The sequence below is a fragment of the Mycetomoellerius zeteki genome, unplaced genomic scaffold, assembly GCF_001594055.1.
Source record: "Mycetomoellerius zeteki isolate Tzet28-1 unplaced genomic scaffold, Tzet1.0 scaffold159, whole genome shotgun sequence".
Taxonomy (NCBI): Eukaryota; Metazoa; Arthropoda; class Insecta; order Hymenoptera; family Formicidae; genus Mycetomoellerius; species Mycetomoellerius zeteki.
Window position 1 is genome coordinate 612536 of NW_017256542.1, and position 24517 is coordinate 637052.

At 33.8% G+C, this 24517-nt stretch overlaps 5 protein-coding genes across 9 annotated transcripts in view; 2 read left to right on the plus strand and 3 right to left on the minus strand.

The window, feature by feature from the left end:
* Positions 1 to 534, minus strand: part of LOC108721105 (solute carrier family 2, facilitated glucose transporter member 1) — a 27753-nt gene extending 27219 nt beyond the window's left edge. The window contains exon 1 of the mRNA XM_018445467.1: positions 311 to 534. The gene's annotated coding sequence lies outside the window, so the exon portion shown is untranslated. The remainder of the gene's footprint in view (positions 1 to 310) is intronic.
* Positions 535 to 2690: 2156 nt separating this feature from the next.
* LOC108721067 (GTP-binding protein 10 homolog) lies at positions 2691 to 4291 on the plus strand. The gene is made up of 4 exons (XM_018445393.1): positions 2691 to 2895; positions 2980 to 3283; positions 3367 to 3585; positions 3657 to 4291. The coding sequence occupies exons 1-4, from the start codon at positions 2854 to 2856 to the stop codon at positions 4259 to 4261; spliced, it is 1170 nt and encodes a 389-aa protein (XP_018300895.1). The 5' UTR covers positions 2691 to 2853; the 3' UTR covers positions 4262 to 4291.
* Positions 4292 to 4388: 97 nt separating this feature from the next.
* Positions 4389 to 6410, minus strand: Tcs4 (Threonyl-carbamoyl synthesis 4). 2 transcript variants are annotated; one of them, XM_018445395.1, is made up of 6 exons: positions 6351 to 6410; positions 5968 to 6067; positions 5491 to 5749; positions 5286 to 5414; positions 4762 to 5115; positions 4389 to 4699 (listed from the first exon to the last, which is right to left on the minus strand). In XM_018445395.1, the coding sequence occupies exons 1-6, from the start codon at positions 6406 to 6408 to the stop codon at positions 4406 to 4408; spliced, it is 1194 nt and encodes a 397-aa protein (XP_018300897.1). In that variant the 5' UTR covers positions 6409 to 6410; the 3' UTR covers positions 4389 to 4405. The 2 variants fall into 2 exon arrangements, with proteins under 2 accessions (XP_018300897.1, XP_018300896.1); XM_018445394.1 differs by having other exon boundaries at positions 5968 to 6410.
* A 446-nt stretch (positions 6411 to 6856) lies between these two features.
* Sos (Son of sevenless) lies at positions 6857 to 15702 on the plus strand. Of its 3 annotated transcripts, XM_018445480.1 has the most exons (21): positions 6857 to 7431; positions 7980 to 8243; positions 8365 to 8448; positions 8549 to 8629; positions 10679 to 10828; positions 10905 to 11113; positions 11185 to 11368; positions 11442 to 11688; positions 11776 to 12009; positions 12088 to 12451; positions 12527 to 12716; positions 12800 to 13036; positions 13155 to 13310; positions 13411 to 13593; positions 13670 to 13787; positions 13883 to 14169; positions 14238 to 14457; positions 14522 to 14629; positions 14699 to 14826; positions 15177 to 15396; positions 15471 to 15702. In XM_018445480.1, exons 1-21 carry the CDS (start codon positions 7324 to 7326, stop codon positions 15560 to 15562), a joined length of 3864 nt encoding a protein of 1287 aa, XP_018300982.1. In that variant the 5' UTR covers positions 6857 to 7323; the 3' UTR covers positions 15563 to 15702. The 3 variants fall into 3 exon arrangements, with proteins under 3 accessions (XP_018300982.1, XP_018300980.1, XP_018300983.1); XM_018445478.1 differs by having other exon boundaries at positions 6858 to 7431; positions 14522 to 14826; XM_018445481.1 differs by lacking the exons at positions 6857 to 7431; positions 7980 to 8243; positions 8365 to 8448; positions 8549 to 8629 and adding an exon at positions 10174 to 10222 and having other exon boundaries at positions 14522 to 14826; positions 15471 to 15701.
* Positions 15703 to 16320: 618 nt separating this feature from the next.
* LOC108721089 (anoctamin-4) lies at positions 16321 to 23992 on the minus strand. Of its 2 annotated transcripts, none has more exons than XM_018445435.1 (14): positions 23812 to 23992; positions 21144 to 21474; positions 20193 to 20334; positions 19528 to 19810; positions 19289 to 19440; positions 18979 to 19224; positions 18708 to 18907; positions 18465 to 18602; positions 18161 to 18378; positions 17772 to 18080; positions 17393 to 17702; positions 17114 to 17319; positions 16752 to 17042; positions 16321 to 16678 (listed from the first exon to the last, which is right to left on the minus strand). In XM_018445435.1, the coding sequence occupies exons 1-14, from the start codon at positions 23848 to 23850 to the stop codon at positions 16391 to 16393; spliced, it is 3153 nt and encodes a 1050-aa protein (XP_018300937.1). In that variant the 5' UTR covers positions 23851 to 23992; the 3' UTR covers positions 16321 to 16390. The 2 variants fall into 2 exon arrangements, with proteins under 2 accessions (XP_018300937.1, XP_018300935.1); XM_018445433.1 differs by having other exon boundaries at positions 23749 to 23992.
* Between the last annotated feature and the right edge of the window lie 525 nt (positions 23993 to 24517).

The following is a 24517-nucleotide window of genomic DNA, read 5'->3' on the forward strand; positions in this document are numbered from 1 at the left end:
TTTTACCATCTAATTTGCTGCAGCAGCCAATCTTTTTTTTCAGTGTACATGACGTTTTTAATTCTAATTGGTGCATTGCAAAAATGCAAAATCTGCGTTATCTCAGACTTCAATTGTCCTTTCTAAGTACACACGCTGAAGACAATATTAACTCGCAATATCCTAATCTCCGCGGAAAATAACGTCTATTAAATAACGAGAGAAGTTCTACCAGATCAAGTTGACGCTGATGCGTGCAATAAATAATAGGGACGAAAAATCCTAGTAATTCTAGAATTGTAAATTCGGATCTTGAACGACGAAGGATTACCTCGATAAAGTTCTTAGGTGAGGGTGGTCGAGAGTTTCGAGTTCGCGCGATTTCGACGTCTCGCGAATTCTCGAACGTTCAGTGGAGATTTGGCAGTGGGTGCGCGTCGCACAAAGAGAGGGTGGTTCACGGAAAAAGAGAGAAAATCGCGGCGGGGATGTTAGTTTGACCGGCGACCGGAATGCATCCGTGCAGCCGGGGGATGCTCTTGAGACTGAGCTTGAGAGGACGCGGCGACTCACCGTCGTGGACGACGTAGCCGACGGCCTCTGGCTAGATTTAATTTTAACGCTTCGCTTCGCGTACGCGCCTCCGCTGTTCGACGAATCCCCGAGTTTCATCGAGAAGAGAGATCTCCGGCCCTCGCCCCGTCTTTCCAATCAATTGATCTGCCACGCGATGCTCCTCTTAATTGATTTCACTTGACCTCAGGATATGCATCGCGACTTCGTTTAGCTCCAGGAGAACTGTTTGCAAACTGCGATTCATTTCCCTGAACCCATGTCGCATTATTTATCTCTCGCGCAAGTTTTTTAAAAAGAAAATCTACACAGAGAGAAAAATGTTTGGTATTTGTAACTATAATTATGATTATTACTGCTATAATAATAACAGTAACTATATATATAGTTCCAGCAACAAATGTTATAATTGGCAACCTAAAATGACTATAATTATAGTTGTAATTGTAGTTATAATCATAAAATAGTTGAAATTACCATAAAAATGGTTCAAGTGACTATAATTTTATAGTTTTATATTTTGGGACAACCATAAAAAACTATAAAATTATAGTCACTTGAACCATTTTTATGGTAATTTCAATTATTTTATGGTTATAACAACTATAATTATAGTCATTTTAGGTTGCCAATTATAACATTTGTTGCTGGAACTATATATATATAGTTACTGTTATTATTATTATAGCAGTAATAATCATAATTATAGTAATATATAATTATAGTTACAAATACCAAACATTTTTCTCTCTGTGTAGAAAAAAAGATAAAGAATCAGAAAAGCTCTTATTATAGTGAAGTTTATAGTTACAATGTTTAGGACAGCGATATGCACGTTCATATAAATAAAACTGTCGTTAATTTTGTTAATATGTTCAAGAGAGATATTTTACTTTTTTTCTTCATTATTTTCATACAATTCTTATTATTTGATTATGACCCTATAATTCAATATATCAAGATCACCTTAATATATTCTTGAATAATTGTCTCTCTTATTTTATACATATAATTCATAATTTCATTCTTATATACTCGCAATTATTCTTTTCAATGCTGTAATACGTTTAAAATATTATGAAGCGTTTTATGTTCTTCTTGTCTAAATAAAAATATTATAGATTCATGTTTGCGTCAAATATTTACGCCGCGACAAGTAGACTTCCGTCGCGTCTATTTCGGCGTCACGTGGTTTATTTCGAAGTAGGAAACTAAATAATAAGTTATAGCCATATATCTATACTTACTCACACACACGCGCGTACGCGTGCTAAACGATTTTTCAAAAATGATTTATTATTGAAATGTCTTTAAAATGTTATGAAAGACGTCTTAAAAATCACTAAAAATCGTGATTTTAAATTCCAAATTCTCGGAATCATAATTCCTAGAAATGTGAAAAATTCTTAGAATTTTTGTTAATTTAATATGTATATTTTATATTTTTATAATATTTTGTATCATTATGCATGTTCTATTACATTTTCGAAAATGACAAAAGATACACACATTTATTTAAAAAATAGAAAAATTCAAAGTTAAAGAATTAATTATTTATAAAGTACTTAGAGAGAAGAGTTGGAACATCCTCTATATCGAGCAACGCTATTATTTACACGCAGACTTAAATAAACAAACAGATGTTTTCGGAATGATATACGATATTGGCATTGCAAAATAACGGATCTATATGATATATTATATACAAAGTACCATTTTTATTGTCGTGTCGCATACCTCTTAATAAAATTTTGACTTAATTGCTATCTAATTGTTGAAAGAAATATCTCTTCGTGTAGTTTCCTGCATGACATATAAAATAAATACTTTTGCAACAGTAATAATGCCTTATTAATCATGTCATGTTAGCTTCTAGCAAAGCTGCTTTTAGCCAGTAGAAATGTAGTGTTCCTGTAATAATTAGGCCTGTTCTTTTTGGCTAAACTTTTGCACTAATTCATCTTTTTTCTTCTTCTTTTTTCCTAAAGAGAAAAGGAAGAAAGATGAACTGGTGCAAAAGTTCAGCCAAAAAGAACAGGCCTTTATAGGAACACTAACAGAAGTAAAGATTAAAGTGCCATCTAGAAACAATTTTGCCAACTTTTCGGTGGATTCAAGTATCAATCGATCGACAAACGTGGTGAATAAAGTAGCGCGCTTGAATGCAAACATGTATTTAATTTAACCTCTCTTTCTCTCGTGATAAACATAATATGTGTATTGGCTAATAAACGCAAGTAAGTTAGAATATAAGATCGTAAGAAAATAGTTACATGCCTCGTGCTATATAACGCCTATACAATGGTATTTTGGACACAAGTAGTTTTAGCTTCAGTGAAAAAGGTGAGTAGACCTTACTGAATTAAGTATTACAAGATTATAGTTACATGCATTAACTAATGAAGGAAACTTTTCGTTTTATCGCAGCAACCGAGAAAATATCTACGTTCCAGATTCATTGACACGCTGCGTCTTCATATTAGGGCAGGTACAGGAGGTAGTGGATTGTCTCGTTATGGAGGGATAGGAGGTGCAGGGGGTAATATATACTTAGTTGCAAAAGACGGGCTAACGTTGGAGAAAGTTGTCAAGACTTTGAAGACCAAACGGATCGTCGCAGATTGTGGAAGTGACAGTTCAGCAAGGGGAATTATAGGTGCACCTGGTCAAGATAAAATTATTTCAGTTCCACGTGGTATTTTAGTATATAACCAGAATGAAGTATTGTTAGGTAGGTACAATTTTTAAAACTTTTTGTTCAAAGTTATACAATTATTGTTACTTTCCTTTTCTCTTTTGTTAAAAATCTTATAGGAGATTTAAACGAAGAGAATTCAAAAATATTAGTAGCCAGAGGTGGTTCAGGAGGTACGAAAGACACAGGTTACTGTGGATTAAAAGGAGAATCTCAGGTGATAAAGTTAGATTTGAAGCTGATTGCCGATATTGGATTAGTTGGCTTTCCCAATGCTGGTAAAAGCACATTCTTGGCAGCAGTTTCAAATGCCAAGCCTAAAATCGCTGATTATCCTTGTAAGACTTCTTATATATTTTATTAATTGCTTGTTAATTTTGATCCTACAGTCGTGCTTTTTCTGTTGTAGTCACTACTATAAGACCCAGATTAGGAATCATCAACTATGACGATTTGAGAGAAATTACCGTTGCAGATTTACCAGGTCTAATCGAGGGAGCACACATGAATATTGGGATGGGTCACAAGTTTTTAAAACATATTGAAAGAACAAAGCTACTTATGTTCATCGTAGATATACAAGGATTTCAATTGTCACCCATGCATGGACATAGATCCTGCTTGGAAACTGTAGTCTTATTAAACAAAGAGATTGAACTCTATAAACCGGACTTATTAAAAATGCCAGCAGTGCTTATAATTAATAAAATGGACACTGACAATGCTGATAATATTCTCAAAGAAATTAAACCAGTATTGCGCAACTTATCAAAATATATGTCTACATATCCGGAAGAAATGCAACCTGAACAGGTGATACATTTTGATGATATTTTACCGATATCCTTAATCTCGAAAAATAAAAATATGATACAAATAGTCAAAGACACGCTACGAAATATATTAGATAAATATGAAGAGAAAAAACATGCTCTTGAACATGGTAACTTGGACTCCCGGCTAATGAAGAGGATAAACCGACAATTTGAAGAACACACACCGACCGTTGTATAAATTTATAACAAAGGAAAATAAATATTTTTAAAATAATGTTAATGCTATTGTTAATGTAGTAATGACTCGAAAAATATGCAGATTTAAATTAAATTTTTATCATAGGAGTTTGAAGTGGCAGACTGTATAGAAATTTGTGATTGTTCAAAGTCTATTTAATTTCACTAATTTACATTTGATGTTTGCATCTTGTACTCTTTCAATCCAACTTTCTCCAAATGATGCATTTTTCTCGGTAGATACCATTTCGATTTCTTCTCTATCTCGGAGAACATTTATGTTTGCCATCCACTTTTCCGCACCATTCCACGCTATCATTACACCATTATCGTTGCATAAACGAGGTGGAGTTCTAACGAATTTAAAGTTCCTTTCCGAACAAACAATTTCTAAAGTCTTTGCTAAGAAATTGTTGCAAGCCACTCCGCCGGATATTACCTACATTAAAACAAATATGTAAAACAAAAGTCGAAAATTAATGTACATAATCTTAGGCATACCAAAGTTCGCTTCTCTTGTGGTATCAAATTCATATTGTTAATAAATTCCATTGCCCTTTGCGTTCTGAGACATATGTGTTTTGCAAAAGTCAGTTGTATAGCAGCGCAAAAATTATACACGTCGGGAATTGCCGCAATATTAGCAATATCAAAATTTCCTTCTTTATCGAGATGTCTAAAACTTCTGTTCCATATACCCCCAAAACTAAATTGACAATCTCTTTTGTTTGTTAAGACAGGATTGAAAACAAATTTAGTTGGATCTGATGCTTTGCTTGCTGCACTTTCTATTGCTTGACCACCGCTCATATGCGAGAATTCTGGTATAGTTGCAAGTTTAAGCTTACGAGCGATCTGCAAAGTTTAAAACAAATCTATTTATCGTTATACATTTCATAGATATTTTTATCTTTATGTTTTCACAAGTTCTTTCATAAAATTTTACTGATAATTTTTAAAGACAAAATTTTGAAGATTCAATTTATAATCAAACATACAATAAACAAAAACTTGAAGATATATACCTTGTCGAGAATTTCACCAGGTGCATTATCTAACGTAGTACCCAGTGTGTAAAATTTATCAACATTTTCAACAATCGCTAATAAACTGTGGCCACCTGATACGAGCAAAACAAGATAAGGAAAGTCTACCTACAAGACATGTATATGAATTTTCTTTATGTTTGACGTCATATGTGTTTTATACATACAATTAGCTCTAACATACTTTCTGCACCATTCGTACAGTTAATGCATGAGCTTCCATGTGATGTATCGGTATATATGGTTTGTTACCAATCCTAGAGAGATATTTGCCAAATTCATTTCCAGCATTAAGCGACAAGGGAAGACCTGGTTTTGTTGTAGTTGCAATAGCATCTACATTTCTTAGTCTTAGATTCGCCGATCTTAGTGCATCCTCACAAACTGTAGTAATATGTTGTCTATGCATTTTACCGGCAATTGTAGGTATTATGCCACCATGTCTATAAATAAGAATACAATCATGACTTGCTAGAATAATTTTTAACAGTTTTTAAATTTGTTTTTAATTAACAATTTAATGTTTTCTAATAACATATACAAGTAAATTTGTGTACATTAGATAATAAAATAAATACTAAGAATTTTACTTAAAAATTTTTCAAGTGATTTTTAAGTGTGTATTGAATTCACGTCGACTTAATAAATAATTTGTAATTACTTTAAATGAGTAAGATGTTGCGAATTTATCGCCTCGCCTAATATCTTTCCAGTGGTATCTACGATTCCGCATCCTGTATCGTCGCAGCTAGTTTCGATTCCTAAAATAATAGCTGGTCTGTCGTCTACAAATTTTCGTATCACGTTTAATCTCGAAAATCTAGGCTGGCAAAGTTCTAATGACGTTTTACGCGATAAAAAATACGCGCATTTGGCCATTTCGTCTCAAAATAAATATCATGCGAGTTAACCAATGCTAAGCAAACAGGTTAGGGATATACTAAAGTAGCTAATATCTTATCGAATTAAAATCGTTAGAGTACACTTTCACCATAATTTTAGCCTGTACAAATTTATCAATCATACAATACAAATATATGCTACTTGTCGAATTATCTGACGCCAGACGCGTTCCTTCGCATTTCTCAAACGCGCCATGCATGCATTTTCTCGAACGTGCTCTGATTGGCTGACCGGATAGGGAATTTTCAGTCCCAGAGGCACTTCTCTAAATAGGTCTGTTCGCGTTGCATAAAATCTCCAAATATTTTTGCACTTAAAATGAGATAGATATATATTTGGCCTTGAAAAGAGAGAAAACGAAGATGCCGAGTGCCAAAAGTGCAAGCAACGCGAACAGATTTATTATCAGGCCCGAAGACCAATCGGCACGTTTCGAAAAAAAAACTGTGCAACAAATAAAATTAAGCCAAGCACGTAGTTACGACGTATCTTCATGAAAGTCTAGTAATAAAATTCCATAACGCCGGACAAGAAGGAACAGTGACGTAGGATTGGCCGAATTTGAAAACATCGGTGAGGTAATCGATCGATCGAACCAGCTGCCCATCCCTTTACTCCCATTTATCGATAAATTCTCCGAACGCGATTGTATCGCGGCCATCATAGGCTCAGTTCAGTGAGTTCGGTCAGTCGTGTTCAGTTTCCAGTTGGTTCCAGTTGAGTCGGTGATGTTAACGTTGGCGTTCATTACGCATCCTAGGAAATATCAACGCATAAAGGGCGTGTAAAATGCACGAGCGCCGGAGTTCTCGGACTCTTGGCTCGGTCACGGCCTCGGCCTCGATGACGCTGCCGGGAGCGATGAGCGCGTGGAACGCGAGTAGCAGCGTGCGGATACAATAGAGTGGCTTAGTCCAAAGCAACGAAAGCATCGTGCTGCCAGGGTAAGACGAAGATGTCCGCGTCCTATGGAGCCGTGCCGTCGTCCTGAGGAACCGAACCACGGACGGCCGATCTCGGCCAATTTCTTGTGATTGCTCAGCAGACGATGCTCTTGGAAAATCTTATGAACTTTTCTTAAACAAGCGCGTGTGACTTTCGAGCATTCGGTGAAATGTTTTCGTCGCCGGCGTCAGCGGTGGGCGAGCCATCGGGCTACGATTTTCAGAAAGAGGAGAACGCTGCCAAGTGGAAGGGAGTGTTTGTCAACTCCCTGCGCAAGGTACATCTTTCGTTGCTCCGATTCTGCTCCGCTCCTTGTCGCTTCATCTATCCCTCTCTCCCTCCCCTCCTTCTCCCTCTCTCCCCCTCCACCCCTCCCTCTCCCTCTCCCACCCTCCCCTTATCCTCTTGTATACTTTGCTTTCTTGTCTTCTACTATCCCGTTTTATCCCCTCCACCTCATTCCCGTCTTTTCCCCTCATGTTTTGTTCGCTCCAACGCTCGATCATTTTTCGTCCCAATGATTTTACGTCGAGGCTGGATCGATCAACGACACTGACCGACGTCATCACCGTGCGCGGTCACCATATGATTTCTCAAATGCTTTCCTGTCAACATCAGCGATTGGTGGATTTTTTTATATCGTACTCTCGCGCCTATCTCTGTTCCCCGACTATCGACTCCTTTACCGACTTATCTGTTCCAAAGTGTTATATTTTATGATATAATCTTATGTATCCTTGGTTAGTGATATATAATAATATGTGATAGTAATAATAATATATTATAGATACATTATATAGCCAAGAAAATGTTATTATTGTATAGGTACTAGAACAAGTACATCCTAGTCTTGAAGCTCGGCAAGATGCCTTAGACTACGTGGAAAGTTTAATTTTAAGAATGCTAGGCATGCTTTGTGGACATCCACCTCCTCAAACTCCTCAAGATGTAGAGGAAAGAGTAAGACGGACGTTTCCTACACCCATTGATAGATGGGCTCTTCGTGATGCGAGAGACGCTTTAGAGAAGGGAAAAAAGAAGTCGCCATTAGTACTACCAGTTGATAAGATTCATCAATTATTACAAAAGGTATATACTATATGTCGGTTTATTCGTACATTTGCATGCAAATTTTAACGTTCAGAGATCTTACATGTCAAACATATCAAAGCTGTATAATCATATAATACATATTTTTTTTTTTTAATAGGAAGTATTACAGCACAAAATTGATTCGCAAGTTAGCTTGTTTGTAGTGGGCGTTTTGGAATACATTTCTGCTGATATTTTGAAGGTTGGCAATATTCCAAATATTAAACGGTTTTAAGCACTCACTCGTCTCTATTTGAAAAGAATTGTCTGTGGGAATTTAAGATTTTTTACTTTCCTTTCAGCTAGCTGGAAATTATGTGAAGAATATTCGCCATGTAGAAATTTCGTGTGAAGACATAAGAGTCGCGATGTACGCGGATATGGTAAGACATTGTTTGTACAAATGTACAATTTGTGTTGTATCTCTGTACTGCACCTTAATTAACATACACTGTATCATGTCTTACCATTTACATTTTAATACTGATTTGAGTTCATTCACATACATATATATATATATATATTTAAATTGTGAATATTATACATATACAGGGTATCTCACAACTACCACATTTCCTCTTAAGGACATTTTCTTGAGGTTTTGGAACGAAAATCCTAATACGAAAATATCGAGGCTACAATAGTTTTCGAATTATACACTATCTTTAATCAATTATAATTCAAAAACTATTGTAGTCTCGACATTTTTGTATTAGGATTTTCGTCTCAAAATTACCTCAAGAATACGTTCTTAAGAAGAAATGCGATAATTGTGAGACATCTTGTATATATGTATAGATATGTTGTGTAAGTATACCATGATAATAATATCATGTGATACTTTATATTTTGAATCAATCTTATGAAATAGACACACACAATGGTATATAATAGTTTATGAGGTTTGTATAGAGAAAATGTAAAATTAAAACGAGTGGTATTACATTGCATTAAATATGTAGTAAATGCAGTAGAAGAATATGATACCTTGCTAGTAATAGTTTATAATTTGTAGTTTCTAGATTCAAATTATTTTTTTTGTCATATCACACATGTTTGCTTAATCTATATTAAAATGCATTACAAATTCTCTAGCTTGTTTTGGTTTGGTGGAAAAAAAAACTAAAATTGTAATTTATTCCACATTTAAAATATCTACTACTAGCAACAGGTAGTGCACTAATGAATTTCAAAATTGACTACACTAGGCTAATTGTGGCTGCATATTTTATGCTTGGTTACATGCTTTCCACTAATATATAACAACTCCAACCATGTTCATTCTTCGCTCATGCTGTTCTAGGTGGTACGTACCCGTGGTTGCACAGAAAAGATTTAAGATGTTATAATATTTTTCTGCTATCTTTGTATCGTTTTTATAAAAGTTATATTTAATCTTATATTTCCTTTTTGTTTTTCTATTAATGTTCCTCAACTTAAAAAAAATTTTTTTATTTTATATTAAAATTTATTAGAAAAGTTGATATATTGATTGCATTCAATACTACTTGCTTAGTGAACAGTAGTTCTAAATGTATCCATTATAACTTTTGTTACATTATGCAATTAATATTAATCTAATATAAGTTAATATATGAACAAAGTGTATAATTATAATGTAGCAAGATATGCTCAACATATAATATTTTTTAAAATCATTTCGATTATATCTTTCTAATTCGTGAACATAATTGAAATTTGTAAAACATGTTTAAGAATTTTGGAAATTAGAGGAAATATATTTAAAAACAGAGTTAAATCTTAAAAGTTTTCGGTAAATACATCTTGGTGATCTAGTTATTTTGTGCGCAATATTGTATATTTCGTTCCTGTTAATTCTCTAAAAATATGTAACTCACTTGTTTAACATATCTCGCTTATTTAAAGAACTTACTTGTTAATATATTTATTTTATACATGTGCAGAATATTTATATCTTAGCATCAACATCAAACGTTAGAGCAAATTAAACATCAGTAAGCTTTCTCTTAAACTTTTTCATATTTCTCCCTTTTTTATAGCTAACTGTAGAAGAAATATAATTTGTTCATTGCGTGATCTCCTCTATGTGCTTTCATCCCTTTTAAATGTAGAGAATTAATATAATAAATCATTTTTTTATATTATGTTTATGCTAATTATTGTAGCATGCGTTTAAATACAATAATATTTATGTGAATCATAAATATACTGACAGAAAGTATTTTAACAATATAGAAATTGTTATAGAGAGAAAATTTTTAATGATTTTTAAAATCTTTTTTAATTACTTTTGTGTTTTGTGCTATTATGGTGGCTATTTTTGTTATTGGTAGAAATAATGATAAACATTCTAACTATTAAATATTTTATTTATTATTTCTTCTTTTGATATTGATGTTCAAGGATATAAAAATAACGGAATAATTATTTGTAATAATGATAATTTATAGGTACTGATGGACATGTTTTATCAAGATGATTGTACGGAAGGTCAGCAAAGCAGTTTGGGCGCAGTTGTTTCACAGACTTATGAAGAGTCTGTTCGAGATCTCATTCATGATGAACGACATTACATCCGTGACTTACATATGATTATCAAGGTAATATATTATAAATGTTGTTAAAGAATATTGAAATTTTATGGAAAAGGACTAAAAAATTAATTTCCATCATTAGGTATTTCGTGAAGAAATTGCGAAGTTATCGCAAGATAAGAGCGAACTTGAGACGCTTTTCAGTAATATTACGGATATTTATGAAGTTACTATGACATTACTCGGCAGTTTAGAAGATATAATGGAAATTACGGAAGAGAAGCAAACGCCTACGGTTGGTTCGTGCTTTGAAGAATTAGCAGAGGCAGCAGAGTTTGATGTTTATATAAGGTATATATTTATTATATCATGCAATATATACATATATTGTAAAATTCTAATTAATTATATTATATTGTTAGATATGCAAAAGACATTAATAGTTCAGCTAGTCGGGAAGTTTTAACAAATTTATTGTCAAGACCGGAAGCTAGTACAGCTTTGCGAGCAGCAGGCCATGGTTTTAAGGAGGCTGTCAAATATTATTTGCCAAAACTATTATTGCAACCTATATGGCATTGCTTCCTGTATTTTGATTATATAAAGGTAACTTTACATTTGTTGCGTACATATAGAATTATTTCTGCAATAATCTACTTTATGTATTTAAAAATCCTAGGTTTTACACAAACGCACACCTAATACAGAAGATAGCGAAACTCTGGAACAGGTGCAAGGTTTATTGAGACCACTACAAATGGAATTAATGCAATCTGTAGCAAGTCTTCCGAAAAAGGATAAGGGCTTGCGAATGCAGAGCAGGGCAAGAAGACAAGCGGCACTAGAGAAAACTAGTGAACTACAAAAGACTGTAGATGGTTGGGATCAGCGAGATATCGGGCAGTGTTGCAATGAATTTATTAGAGGTAACAAAAAAATATATCTTTTTAATTCTCGCGATACTTGAGTATTTCTTTCAATATGATTGTTATATATCGATAATGTTTGTACAGAGGATACATTGAAAAAGGTGGCGAGTAATGGACGGAGATTAACAGAAAGAAAAGCCTTGTTATTCGACGGTTTACTAGTATTGTGTAAACCAACTGGTAGTAAAAGAGTCAGTGTTACTGTTGCAGCAGGTATTGTTGCAGTTGGTGGACATTCGACTCATCAAGGTGAACTTCGATTGAAAGAGAGACTTTTTATTAGAAAAGTTGATATTATCGATAGAGAAGACACCGAAGGTAAACACATGTATAACTTTATTATAATTTTATATTACATTTGTAATTTCTCACATTATAATTAAAATATTTTTATAGAATTAAAAAATGCTTTTGAAATTGCACCAAGGGACCATCCTAATGTTATTCTTGTTGCCAAATCTGTCGAAGATAAGAATAATTGGATGGCAGATTTAGTGATGTTGAATACAAAAAGTATGTTAGAAAGAACTTTAGATAGTATCCTCTTGGATGAGGAAAGAAAGCACCCATTGAGGCTACCTCCATCTCACTTGTATAAATTTGCTGAACAAGATAGTCCAGAAAATATTGTTTTGGAGGCCAGGGAAAATGGTGGTGTTCCCTTGATTAAGGGTGCAACTTTGATAAAATTAGTAGAAAGATTAACTTATCATATATATGCTGATCCAGCTTTTGTAAGAACATTCCTTACTACTTACAGGCAAGTAGAAATAGCGTATTGTATTAATCCCTCCTTTCTACATGATAAATTTTTCATTAATGATTTATTTTACAGGAGTTTTTGCTCCCCTCAAGAATTATTAGTATTGCTAATAGAAAGATTTGATATACCAGATCCTTCATTGGTCTATGGTGAAGAAGAAAAACCTTCTGTATGTAAGACGGTCAGAGAAGATTGGAAAAGATATAGGAAAGAATTTTGTCAGCCAGTACAGTTTAGAGTTTTGAACGTTTTAAGACATTGGGTTAGTATAACATTTTCTAATTTTTGCTTACAGAGTCCTTTAAAATTATTCTAAATTTTATTTTCTTACATGAATTTTTTTAGGTGGACCATCATTTTTACGATTTTGAACGTGATAGAAATCTTTTAGAAAGATTGCAACTGTTTTTGGATACAGTTAGTGGTAAGTCTATGCGGAAGTGGGTTGATTCAGTAATAAAAATTGTGCAAAGAAAATGCGAACCGTCAGAACAACGACCTATCACATTTAGTTTTGAACGATCTCCTCCATCAATTGAGTGGCATCTTAAAGTCCCTGAGGATGAATATGGAATACTTACGGTATATACATAGATGATTTTGCTCTTAATTTTTATTTTTTTATAATATCTAATACTTTGATATATTTATGACAATATTAATTATCGAAATATATAAAAATAACTTGTGTTAATTACAGTTACATCCTATCGAATTAGCAAGACAGTTGACGCTATTAGAGTTTGAATTGTATAAAACAGTAAAGCCTTCTGAGTTAGTCGGATCTGTATGGACAAAAAAGGATAAGGAAAAGACATCACCGAATTTGCTGAAAATGATTAAGCATACAACAAATGTAAGGTTTTATTTTAATTAAATCATTGTAAATATATCGTGAGATAAAAAATGTTTATTGTTTTATATCACATTAATTTGATTTCTACGCGGTTTGTTAGTTCACAAGATGGTTAGAAAAGACAATAGTAGAGGCTGAAAATTTCGACGAGAGAGTAGCCATTATATCACGTGCAATCGAAATAATGATGGTGCTGCAAGATCTCAATAATTTTAATGGCGTTCTGGCCATTGTCAGTGCTATGGGATCGGCTTCAGTTTTTAGATTAAAATTTACATTTCAAGTACGTCCAATTCATAACACATAAGTAAAATCAAATTTCTTGTATCAAATGTTTTTTTACATATTTATTTTTATAGCAATTAAATGCACGATTAGAAAAAGCGTTGGAAGAAGCACGAGAGCTTAACAACGATCATTTTCGAAAATATCAAGAGAAACTAAGATCTATTAATCCACCTTGCGTACCATTCTTTGGTAAGTCATCACACAAAACGTAAATAAAAAATTTTTTATTACTATTAAAAATCATAAAAATTATAAAAATTATACTTTTTTTTTTTCATTCTTAGGAATGTACTTGACTAATATTCTGCATATTGAAGAAGGAAATTCAGATTATTTACCGGGAACGGAGCTTATTAATTTTAGCAAACGCCGGAAAGTAGCAGAAATAACTGGTGAAATACAACAGTATCAAAATCAACCCTATTGTCTTTCAGTGGAGCTTAAAATAAGACAATTTCTTGAAAATCTGTGTCCTTTTGATCCTAATATGAAAGATGCGGATATAAGCAATTATTTGTATAATAAAAGTTTAGAAATAGAACCAAGAGGATGCAGACAGCCTCCACGATTCGTGAGTGTTTTTTTTAATAGTATGATATAAAAATTGTTAGTTTACATTTTCTTAAATTTTTGCAACAGCCGCGTAAATGGCCAGAATTGAACTTGAAATCGCCAGGAATCAAAGCTAGAACCGGAAGATTACCAGCTCCATTACATGTGGTAACATCCAACATAAGATTACATGATTCTTCAGCGGACACGCTTTCTCACGAATTACCAGAAACACCTCCACATGGACCACAAGTCACCACAGTTCCACATATAGTGGACCACAGCGTTTTTGCACCTGTTATGTTTGGTATGTATCTATATTTAAATCATTATTAACAATAATTATTAATATATAACTCGTCTTTCTATAGCAACTGCGCCACTTCCAGCCTCACCTAGTCCATCTGTCAGTATGTCGGCGCTTTCGATTGCTTCGTCGAGTAGCCCTCAATCGCCTGGTCCTTTCTTTACTCATCAAAGTAATCATTTCATCTTTAATAGCAGCACTATAAACATGATAAGTGCTACAACGTGTCTACCGTTGCCAGGTGGAAGCCCCAGTGCAATACCAACGCCGTCTTCGCCCGATATACCTCCTAACCAATCTCCACCACCTCTACCACCTAGAATACCATCTAAACGACGAGAAAATTCATGTAGCGAATCACCACAACAAGTAAGATTTTAAGATTAACTAAGACTCATCTAGATTAAAAGTTTTTAAATCATATTATTGCTCGAATTCAATAATAATATCCTTATGAAGTTTGAAAATATTGGGAATTTAAATTTTCTCTGAAGAAAATGTCTGTAAAGAAAAATTTTTTAATTAAATTATTTTTATTTTATTCAGTATCTATATTTACCAATTTTATTATTATTTATCATATTGGAAGATATCAGATTTTCAAACTTTATATTACTTTAAAGTAGAAATATTTTGCATTGAACTTCATAACAAATAGGACAATATGTTATTGTAATTTTTTTTCGAGAAAGTGAAAAATTTATTTCAAACAAATGTAGGTAAAACAAGTTCCAAATAGACCAATTCTTCCTCCGAGAGATGATATCTCGCCACCGCCATTACCACCACGACTTCCAGCAACTCTAAATCCAAGTAGTTCGACATTACTGACGCGTCGAAATTCTACGTTAGAAAATACAGGCTGTACTGTCGTTCATCGGAGACATATGTCTTTCAATAGCCCTAGCCCTACAAAACTTCCACCAACGCAGCCTAACGGTGAGATATTATATCTGTTTGCAAATTCATATATGTTTATATGACGGATATTTATTTTTATATTATTGTCTCAGGATCAGTGACACCGAAGCTACCACCAAAACCTTTACCTGGACGTCCACCTACTACCATGTTTAATTTCAGCGCTCCTCCCGGACCTAGCTAAATGTTGTCTTTCCCAGTTTTATTTTTTTACCTTGTTGGAAGAAACATTTTCAGTCGCAGCTTAGTCGATTCGGTAAGTAAAGCTGAAATCTTTCTTATCGCACAAATTATTAAATGAACAATGTCTATGTAATAGGTCGATGGATTTCAAATAAAAAAAGTTATTTCAAATAAAAAATAATTAAATGAAAAAAATGTTAAAAATATTATAAGTGATGATTTGATAATTCTGACAATTCTCTGGATAAATTTTTAAGTGTATTGTTTGAAATAGTGCTTTGTGTTCATCACATTTTATAATCTTACTGAATAGACTACGCTCAGTATCAGTTACCTGTATGGCTTCCTTCCTTTAAATCCCCGTCTCTCCTTTAAACACAACTGTGATATAGTTTCCAATTAAAAATATGTTAATGTAATTATATATAAACATAGATTTTTAAATAATAGACGTAAGAGAGAAAGTAATGTGTATCGAAATGAACATATATATACAAAACACGTATACATATATATAAATATATGTGTGTATATACTATTAAAAACAATATGGCATTATGTAAAATAAAAAAGTATATTGTGTAACAGTATTTGCAATTCTTACCTTATATCTGCGTTTTTTTACAGTACATTTGGTAATAATTAGAAACAAGATGTTAAAAAACGTAAGTTTAAGTTTATTATAAACTTAGACTTAAATTATTTGGAAATGATATTGAGAATAGGGAGAAAAATGTTTAAATAGAGAGAATTTGGCTTTATTTTTTTCTTATTCTCACGTAACCCTGATTTTTATGAATAGAATGTATATAAAGTAACGCGTTCGATTTTACGGGACTTCCCATACTGTAGAGCTATCGCTGCGTTTGCTATGCCTGACGTCAGCGTTAGTATCTAGAACGTCGCTCAATTTACTGAATCGTCTGGCCCAGTTTCCTCTTCCAATGCTTCCAGCGTCTCTCAAAACCGAAAGTAAATCATCTTCGTCTTCTTTCCCCCTTATTTCCTTGTCGTACTTTTCTTCTTGAGCGATCAATCGTTCGCGTTGCAGCTGAGTTGTCAGAGAATGCGGTACAGCCGGTATTACGTAGCTCATAATGCCGGTAAGTGCGAAAACCTGTAAAAAAATTTTCCTAGCATTGAAGCTAATTTATTGCTTTATTAATAGAAGAATGAGTGTGCCAACTTACAACGTGCTCGAAGACAACGACGAAAGCTAAACGCGCGGCGAAAACGTGCCAATACTGTGGACTGAGCCCATAAGGCTCAACAGGGTCATCTGGACCGTTTCTGTAGCCTCTATACTGACACGTCTCTGGATGTTCCTCTTCCACATCACTCTTCATATCGTCGCGATAATCGGAAGTACTGAATTCTGACAGGGAGCTATCGATGTAGCCTATCAAATTTTCAGTTGGCGAATAAACGAACGTGTACACGCTTCGTGGAATAAAGTCGGACGTGTACGCTATAACAAAGGCCTAGAACATGTATATATTGTAATTAAAAGCTAGAGCGATTTGTGCAACTCGACGAATTTATATGTGCGTACATTTGATACCACTGCCACGTAAGTTACACCTCTAAGAATACCAAACCAAGCGCCAATATCTTCTACCCGCTCGGCTAACGGTCTTCGAGCCTCCTTGATCATTTTATATGCATCCAATCTTATCTCAGCGATATTATTTAATAAAGCGAATAAAGGTGCTAACGGAAACGCTGCCACAAATAATGTTACAAACCCATACTGCAGAACTGTATAAACATCGTAAAAAGAAAGAATAATGTCTGTAAAAAAATACTCCTAAAATTAGTAGTAGAGACTCACTCATCTCTAGATACTCCTCGAATAAAGCTAATCTCCCTGGGTCTTGAAGTTGATAATCTTTCTCCCAACAGGTATATCTTCTATCATGATTCTTTGTCGCTGCGACTTGCGTTCTCTTGCGCCACCAATTCCACAATTTCGGTGACAATATTTCGACAAAGTTATTAAAGCATTGCTTACCAATCATTATAATCGCAAGTTGAATACAGACTTCTGAAAGGCAACCAGCGGGATCACATACATCTGTTTTAATGCGATAAAATTCCGAAGCTCTTGCATCTGCATCGCCAGGATGAACGAAAAATCTCCCCTAAAAAATGAATATGAGACTCAAACGAATTCAATATGAGTTGTCGTTTAATGTTGTACGCTAATATACCTTAAAAAAGGCGATGTAAATCAAGGAAGAATAAAAGTTGACAAACTCAAATAAAAAAATTTTAAATGTATAACTGGATTCGTATTCCGTCTGCGTTCTCGGATTTTCCAAATTAACCATCCAACGAGCCAATCGATGATATATTCGTGTAAGTATCATTATTATCACCAAGTTAATAAGGGCGGCGGTCATGGAAGTGAATATCTTTGCATGATTTTGTAAAAAACTACCACCTCCACCGTAAAAGACGGCAACCAACGAAATACGGTACACGATCGTTCCTAAAACCGCACCGAGAACTATGCATATCTGCGCAAAAGTAAAAATGATGATAATCTGTGATGAGATATTGTGTATCAAGGAAAGGAGGAAATGCATGATATAATTACCATAAAAAATACCATCGAGCCAGTAGCCAGATATCGGATGGCTTTAGACAATGCGGGCAAATACGGTTCTTTTTCCTTCGTCACGGGATTTATTCGGAATGTTTTAACAGACGCCTCGAATTCAGGTCTGGGCTCTTCATCATATTCGGCATTTTGAAGATCCCATTCCCAAACAAGCACAGCTTGTCGTCGTTTCCATAGTTCAAGAAACGTAGTAGCTGTTACATCACATCGAAAAAAGTTAAATCGTATAGGAAAACACGATCTCGTGGAAGAAAATATTTTACTCTTTTTCAAATCTTACCCCAAAAAGACATAAAAATGGCGAAGAAGACAGTCGCGGGATTGTCAAATAAGTAAGTTAATTTCGAGAATATACAGGAATCACCGAGTCTTTGATAGGTGCACGCTTTATCACAAAGAGGGCACAGAGTGATATTTCCTGAAATGTTGCGTTACATAGAATTAGAAATATTATAAACATTACAGAATGATTTGTCGACAGAGACTTTTATACAAATATATTCTGTATAATGAGGGCATTTACCAGCTTTGTTAGAATCGCATATTTCCTTGCTGGGAATATTATCTTCACCATCCATGCTTCCAAGACCGTAAATAAAGCATAAAAATCCCACCACTGCTGGTGGATACAAACATTTTGTATAAAATCCTAACCATGCGAAGTAAAGAGCGACTTTTTCACCGAAATATCGTCTTATTAACCATAACGGTTGTTTTTTAAACCTGAAAATGTATGTAAAAAATTTCGCTCAAATAGTATGCAATATAAAATAGCCAAAGTTATTTTCTATTACCATTGCGCAGGTCTCGCCCATATTAAGTACAACAAGTATCTATCGAGAATCTCTCCGTTGCGCATGGGTTTATTATAAGGACCCTCGTGCAAAGGGAAACAATCGAGATACGTTCCGTCCGCTAAAAGCCTGCGAATACCAGATTTCTCATGATTCTCGTCATATCTCGCTCGTAATAATATTTGCATTACTATTAACGATCTCTGGGCGGGCGTATAAGCATTATCCCTCTCCTTTACGATAAACCTGCCAAACATCAAATTCGATAATGAAGCTTCATGATAACTATCTAATTTCTTTATTTAAATACCTTTCTTCGCGATCGCTAGAATCTATGTAGTCATAAAAATGTGGTTCCTCGGGATATTTTGACGTATCCCAAGTATGTATCTTATGTAGCCATTCGGCCCAGCGCGCCCATCGCGCCCAGAATTTCGATATTTCTTTGGTATCGTCTGTATCCTATTATAAAAATTCAGATATTACGTGGTACAGAATGCGACGTTTAGAACATGCCTAACGCATGCCTGGTTAAAAATAAAGATGTACCCAAGTTTTCATAGGAATCGTTTTGAATCTCTTTGTAGGTAGTTTTAGACCTATTACTTCGGCATATTGCACCTTGATTTTCCAAGGTATATGTAATTTTAAGAAGTACGTTTTCCCATCAAATGAGTTCTCCTTCGACTCGAGCTCTAATTGCAGGCCTTCTTTCAAAAGATTTTGTTGAAACACTCGTCTCTGCTCTCGTCGACGAGCTTCTAATTCAGTCATGACTCCTTCATTCTCTTCCTGATAGACTAATACCATATCGATTCTTCGATGACCATCGCTAAAATTAAATCGAATCGGTTAATATTAGTCGCGAAACATTAAAACATCCTTTCGAAAGATGACCTAATTTGTAGATAATAATGTTTCTCTCGTATATGTATATTTTATCCAAACATGTTCTAGTTTCTAAAAATAAAGCACCTCCGAACTAAACGACCCTTTGCATTTTCTTTCCCTGAGTCGTTTGCTTGCGCGTGTGATAATAAAAAAATGATAAGGATCGCTAACATTCTAGGTAATTGTATTAAGCTTGTAATAATAGAAACGACTGACTACGTCCATCTATATATATACTCGTCTCAGCACTTGATTGTCTAAGCCTAAACGAGGGGAAACTAAAATAACCTTGTGACACATTACTGTGATAGACAACTACTCACCGAAAATAAAGTACTTCAAGATCGACTTCTGTTTCTTTCGGTGGCAATGAATCCCCGGCGGTTTCAGCGAAATCCAGCGAAACTGGCGTATCCGGTAGCGAGGGGTTGATTTCCGGAGTAGCGGGTGTCGTGAGTTTGGGACCTTGTCCAGTTTAAATAAAATTATAAACATTAGCATACGTTTATGATTCTTCAAATTTTGACTTATTTAATTTTGGTTCAACTAACTCTTCATCTTTTTCTAGTTCTAAAAATTAGAAAAAGATGAAGAGCAAGTTAAACCGAGATTAAAATTAATCTACATTAGTAGAAACGGGCATTAGCCGACTACGTTTTTCCGGTCATTTTGATGAAAATATCATATACTTGGCAAATTACAGCGAATTAATAATGTACATGTTGTAAACTTTTTATTTCAAGTCGTCGCTCAATTTGTTTTACCTTGAAAGCGTTCTTATAATAATGTCTATAATTTCGCAAAAGTGGGACGCTATTACGAAAAAAGAGCAAAAAGTTAACTGGGAAGTTAGAGCGCACATTTGTAGGATGATAATACTAGAGCCGAGTCAAACGTTGCATTATTAATATCCGATATTCGTGACACGCTGACATTCGTACGCATATTGATCGAGGTTTACTGACATAGCTTTATTACTGTTATGGACAACCGCCTGTTTCTTATGATTCGTTTTATTCTTTACACATTTCGCGTAGATCGTATCGCACATCCAATTTATGTCTAACTAACAAATTCCATATTAAAACGTTACATAAGGGTGATTAGCTAAAATTAGTTTCCCTATGTTGTTGAGTAAACGGAATCTCGCGTGTTTAAAGCTTGGGGCGACTCGAGAACATTGACAATCGTTCATTATCGAACGTATCATGTCAGCCTTGCAACAAGATCCCGTCGCTGCTTAGCGTTTCGGTTAACACCAACTTAATTCTTACCAAAGGCATGATCCTGTGCGATCAAATTCGTTCCAGATGGATACACACTGGCCCTCGACAATTTTCTCTTGACACTCGCCGGCGTTCCACCGGCCAATGAACCGTTTTTGTCGGACTCATAAATTATATCCTTATTCGGATAGACAGAGGAAGTTAACCCCGGAGATCTCGGCGCATTGGTCCTCGGTGTCTTGGTCGATCTGGCTGAGGATGCGCGAGAGGTGCCGGAGTTTCCGCTTGATTTTTCATCGTTGAATGGATGCTCGACTGGGCTATTATCGTCGGGATGAAGAAAAGTGCTCCAACTGCTACGCCTTTGAGTGTGGTTTTGCTGAAATTATTCAGACACTTATAGCATTTCCAGTGAATTATTACCTGCCAGTTCATATATATATATATATATTATATATTTATATATCGCTTTAAAAGCGATTAAGGTATCGATCCTCTGACTATTTTATTCTTTGCTAATTCATTTCTATCTCTCGCTCGTATCGTCACTGATTCCATTAGATAAGACTAAAGCTTCGACAATGACGTTTATATGATTTTTCACGTCATTGTCGAAGCTTTAGTCTTATATATCTAATGGAATCAGTGACGATACGAGCGAGAGATAGAAATGAATTAGCGAAGAATAAAATGGTCAGAGGATCGATACTTTAATCGCTTTTAAACATTAAAAATCAACATTAGTTTCTGCTAATGTACTACGTAGCAGAAAAAGAATAGGTATTACGCCAATTATACTAGTAATTAGACTCAGCGAATATATACATATAGATAGAAATGAGAAAGTTACTTTAGGTGCGTCCGATATTCACTGCCATTGAAAATTTATAGTTTGCGTTATGTGCACTATAGGCTTTAAGCACTGACAGTGAATATCGGAACGCAGCCTTTGTAAGAATAACTAGTTACAGTTACAGTTTTTTATTTCAAAAAGTAACTAGTTACTGTTACAAACTACTAATTTTAAACACGTTAAGCCTGAGACACAATTGAAAAACACAAGCAATAGGAGAGAGAGAACAGGGAATAATAAATTTCAATCTATCAAAAACCGCGCGTGCATCTATACACAATTTCTGATAGGTTAAAATATCTTATTCCCTGTTCCAGCTGTTCCTATTGCCTATGCTTTCAATTATGTCTTAGGTTTTACAATTATAATCACTTAGAAAATAATGTGATTATTTTTCAGTTACTTTTCAGTTAAGTTTTTGTAATTTTTGCACTATTATTTTAAATATAAAAATCTTACATTTCTAAAATTGTTAAATTACTTCACTTATTATACTTCAACATTCGGTCATATGCTATATTATTTATAAGAAATTAATACGTTCACACATTAAAAGACCTTTCGTTTAATTCTTAATATAAATATTTAGAAAGTGTGATATAATTACATTTTAGTTTAAAAAAATTTTGATTTTATTTAAAAATATATGTAAATACATAGAATAAATTATATATATTCATGTTTCTTTCTTTTGTAAAATTATATTGTTTGCTACAAAAAAAATAATAATAATAAGACAAAAAAAATAATTAAAAGAATAATTTTTGCATTTTTTTAAATAAAATGTCAAGTTTAAAGAAATTAGAAAAAAAATTGCTCATATATAATTCATATACATATTCTATATAAATCCTATATTTTAAACAATATCTTTCAAAATTTTATTTTATTTCAATTTTAGATAAAAATGTCTTAAACACACAAAAGTTATATTGAAGAGAACAAATAATGATAAAATTTTAATTTTCGAAAAAATCATTTCTTATGGTCATGTAAAGGCCATTTTTTAAATAGAATTATATGATTTTTTTACATAATATTGCTATAATTATTATGCATATAAGAGTATTAAAGTGGAAATATAAAAAATCAATAGTTTACAAAACGTTTTATACTTTAGTCAGGCACATTTTGACATGAAATATAAAATATCTCGTAAAGATTATTATTTTTCTTATACCAAAGTTTCGAAAGAAAGAAACATGTGAATATTTTTCGTATAGATATATATTATATATATATATATTTAATATCGTTTATATTTAAATATGATATACATATGTTCTTGCAAAAAATTTGTTACCATGAAGTATCGGGGATAAAAGTATATTCCAAGCACATGAAACAGTTACAGTGTTCACTGAGCACTTAATTCTGATCAGCCGATATGTTGTCGAGTAAGTTTAAAATATAAAAAGTAACTCTATAAAAGTAACTATTAAATTACAGTATAGTTACAGTTACTAAAAAAATAGCTCTAACTGTAACTTCACAAGTAACAAGTTACTTTCCGAACCTGCATATATAAATTTGAGATAATGAATACTTTTTTGCTTTACAGTCCCTTCACGAGACGATAGATGCAGAGATATCGATCCTAGTTTTAGGTGTATCATTAAGACACGTGTATTCTCTATTTAGATGGATTACTTAGATATTGAAAATGCGAACTCATAAATATGTAAACGTTTCGTGTTATCATTTGTTTAATTTTCTTTATATACACGTACTCGTTCTACTCTTCGGGGACGTAGTACTTTACGTATTTATATATATTTATATTACTAAACGATAACTCACTATGAGAAATATTCTCACATGCGCGGGATGCAAAACCGATTTTTGGAACGGTGCTAAGTATACCTGGCTGTCATCGTCTACTTGCAGCTTGTTATCATCCATGCTGATCTCTTCGAATTTCTTTTAGGGTACGTTCGCGAAGACCGGAAAACTTTCGATGGACAATGTTCGAAACGTCGATTGGTCCGATAACATCTTTTCTCTGGTCGAAAACAACAATTTTTCACGATGATTGTTCCAATGATTATTTATCGATCTGCGTGCGATGAGTAGAAAAGAATTCATTTCCCAAAAGAATTATCTCAGGAATCTGATATTTCCCTAGTGCTGTTTAGATATCCATCGAAGCGCTTTTAAACACTTTCGACGAATTTTCTTGATCGCATCTTGTAATTAATCGCAAGAAAAAATGAGCATCGATCAATATTGATAGCTTAGATAACGGCGGTGGCCTCGCATCGAAGAACAATTGTTTAATTATGAATCGAGCATGAATCAACCTCGCTTAAAGAAACAGTGGTGATCAGCGTTTTTTGTATTCGAAATCTTTTTATGGAGGTACGAGAGAAGACACTTCGAAGAAGCCTCGTCCATTTAATCGTCTCGAGAATATTTTTATGCAACGAAACATGTTGGATCATCACTAATATGTTTTAATTCCACATTGCATCGATCATATTCGTTACTTTTCGAATTCACATTTGGATTAATCAACGAATAACATTGCTATCCCCGCTATATTCGCCTTCATTCCTTCATCTTGATTTTT

Excerpts from the sequence above, each read along its gene's own strand:
- LOC108721089 (XM_018445433.1), bottom strand. The coding sequence starts at position 23,850 with ATGGATGATAACAAGCTGCAAGTAGACGATGACAGCCAGGTATACTTA. Across the intron at positions 19,441-19,527 it reads CGATTCCTATGAAAACTTGG|GATACAGACGATACCAAAGA; the intron begins GTACATCTTTAT and ends TTTTTATAATAG. Across the intron at positions 17,043-17,113 it reads ACGTGGCAGTGGTATCAAAT|GCCTTTGTTATAGCGTACAC; the intron begins GTACGCACATAT and ends TACATGTTCTAG.
- LOC108721067 (XM_018445393.1), top strand. The coding sequence starts at position 2,854 with ATGGTATTTTGGACACAAGTAGTTTTAGCTTCAGTGAAAAAG. Across the intron at positions 2,896-2,979 it reads TTTTAGCTTCAGTGAAAAAG|CAACCGAGAAAATATCTACG; the intron begins GTGAGTAGACCT and ends GTTTTATCGCAG. Across the intron at positions 3,284-3,366 it reads CCAGAATGAAGTATTGTTAG|GAGATTTAAACGAAGAGAAT; the intron begins GTAGGTACAATT and ends AAAATCTTATAG.
- Tcs4 (XM_018445394.1), bottom strand. The coding sequence starts at position 6,185 with ATGGCCAAATGCGCGTATTTTTTATCGCGTAAAACGTCATTAGAACTT. Across the intron at positions 5,415-5,490 it reads CTGTACGAATGGTGCAGAAA|GTAGACTTTCCTTATCTTGT; the intron begins GTATGTTAGAGC and ends CATGTCTTGTAG. Across the intron at positions 4,700-4,761 it reads CACAAGAGAAGCGAACTTTG|GTAATATCCGGCGGAGTGGC; the intron begins GTATGCCTAAGA and ends GTTTTAATGTAG.
- Sos (XM_018445478.1), top strand. The coding sequence starts at position 7,324 with ATGTTTTCGTCGCCGGCGTCAGCGGTGGGCGAGCCATCGGGCTACGAT. Across the intron at positions 7,432-7,979 it reads TTGTCAACTCCCTGCGCAAG|GTACTAGAACAAGTACATCC; the intron begins GTACATCTTTCG and ends ATTATTGTATAG. Across the intron at positions 13,037-13,154 it reads ATGAATATGGAATACTTACG|TTACATCCTATCGAATTAGC; the intron begins GTATATACATAG and ends TGTTAATTACAG.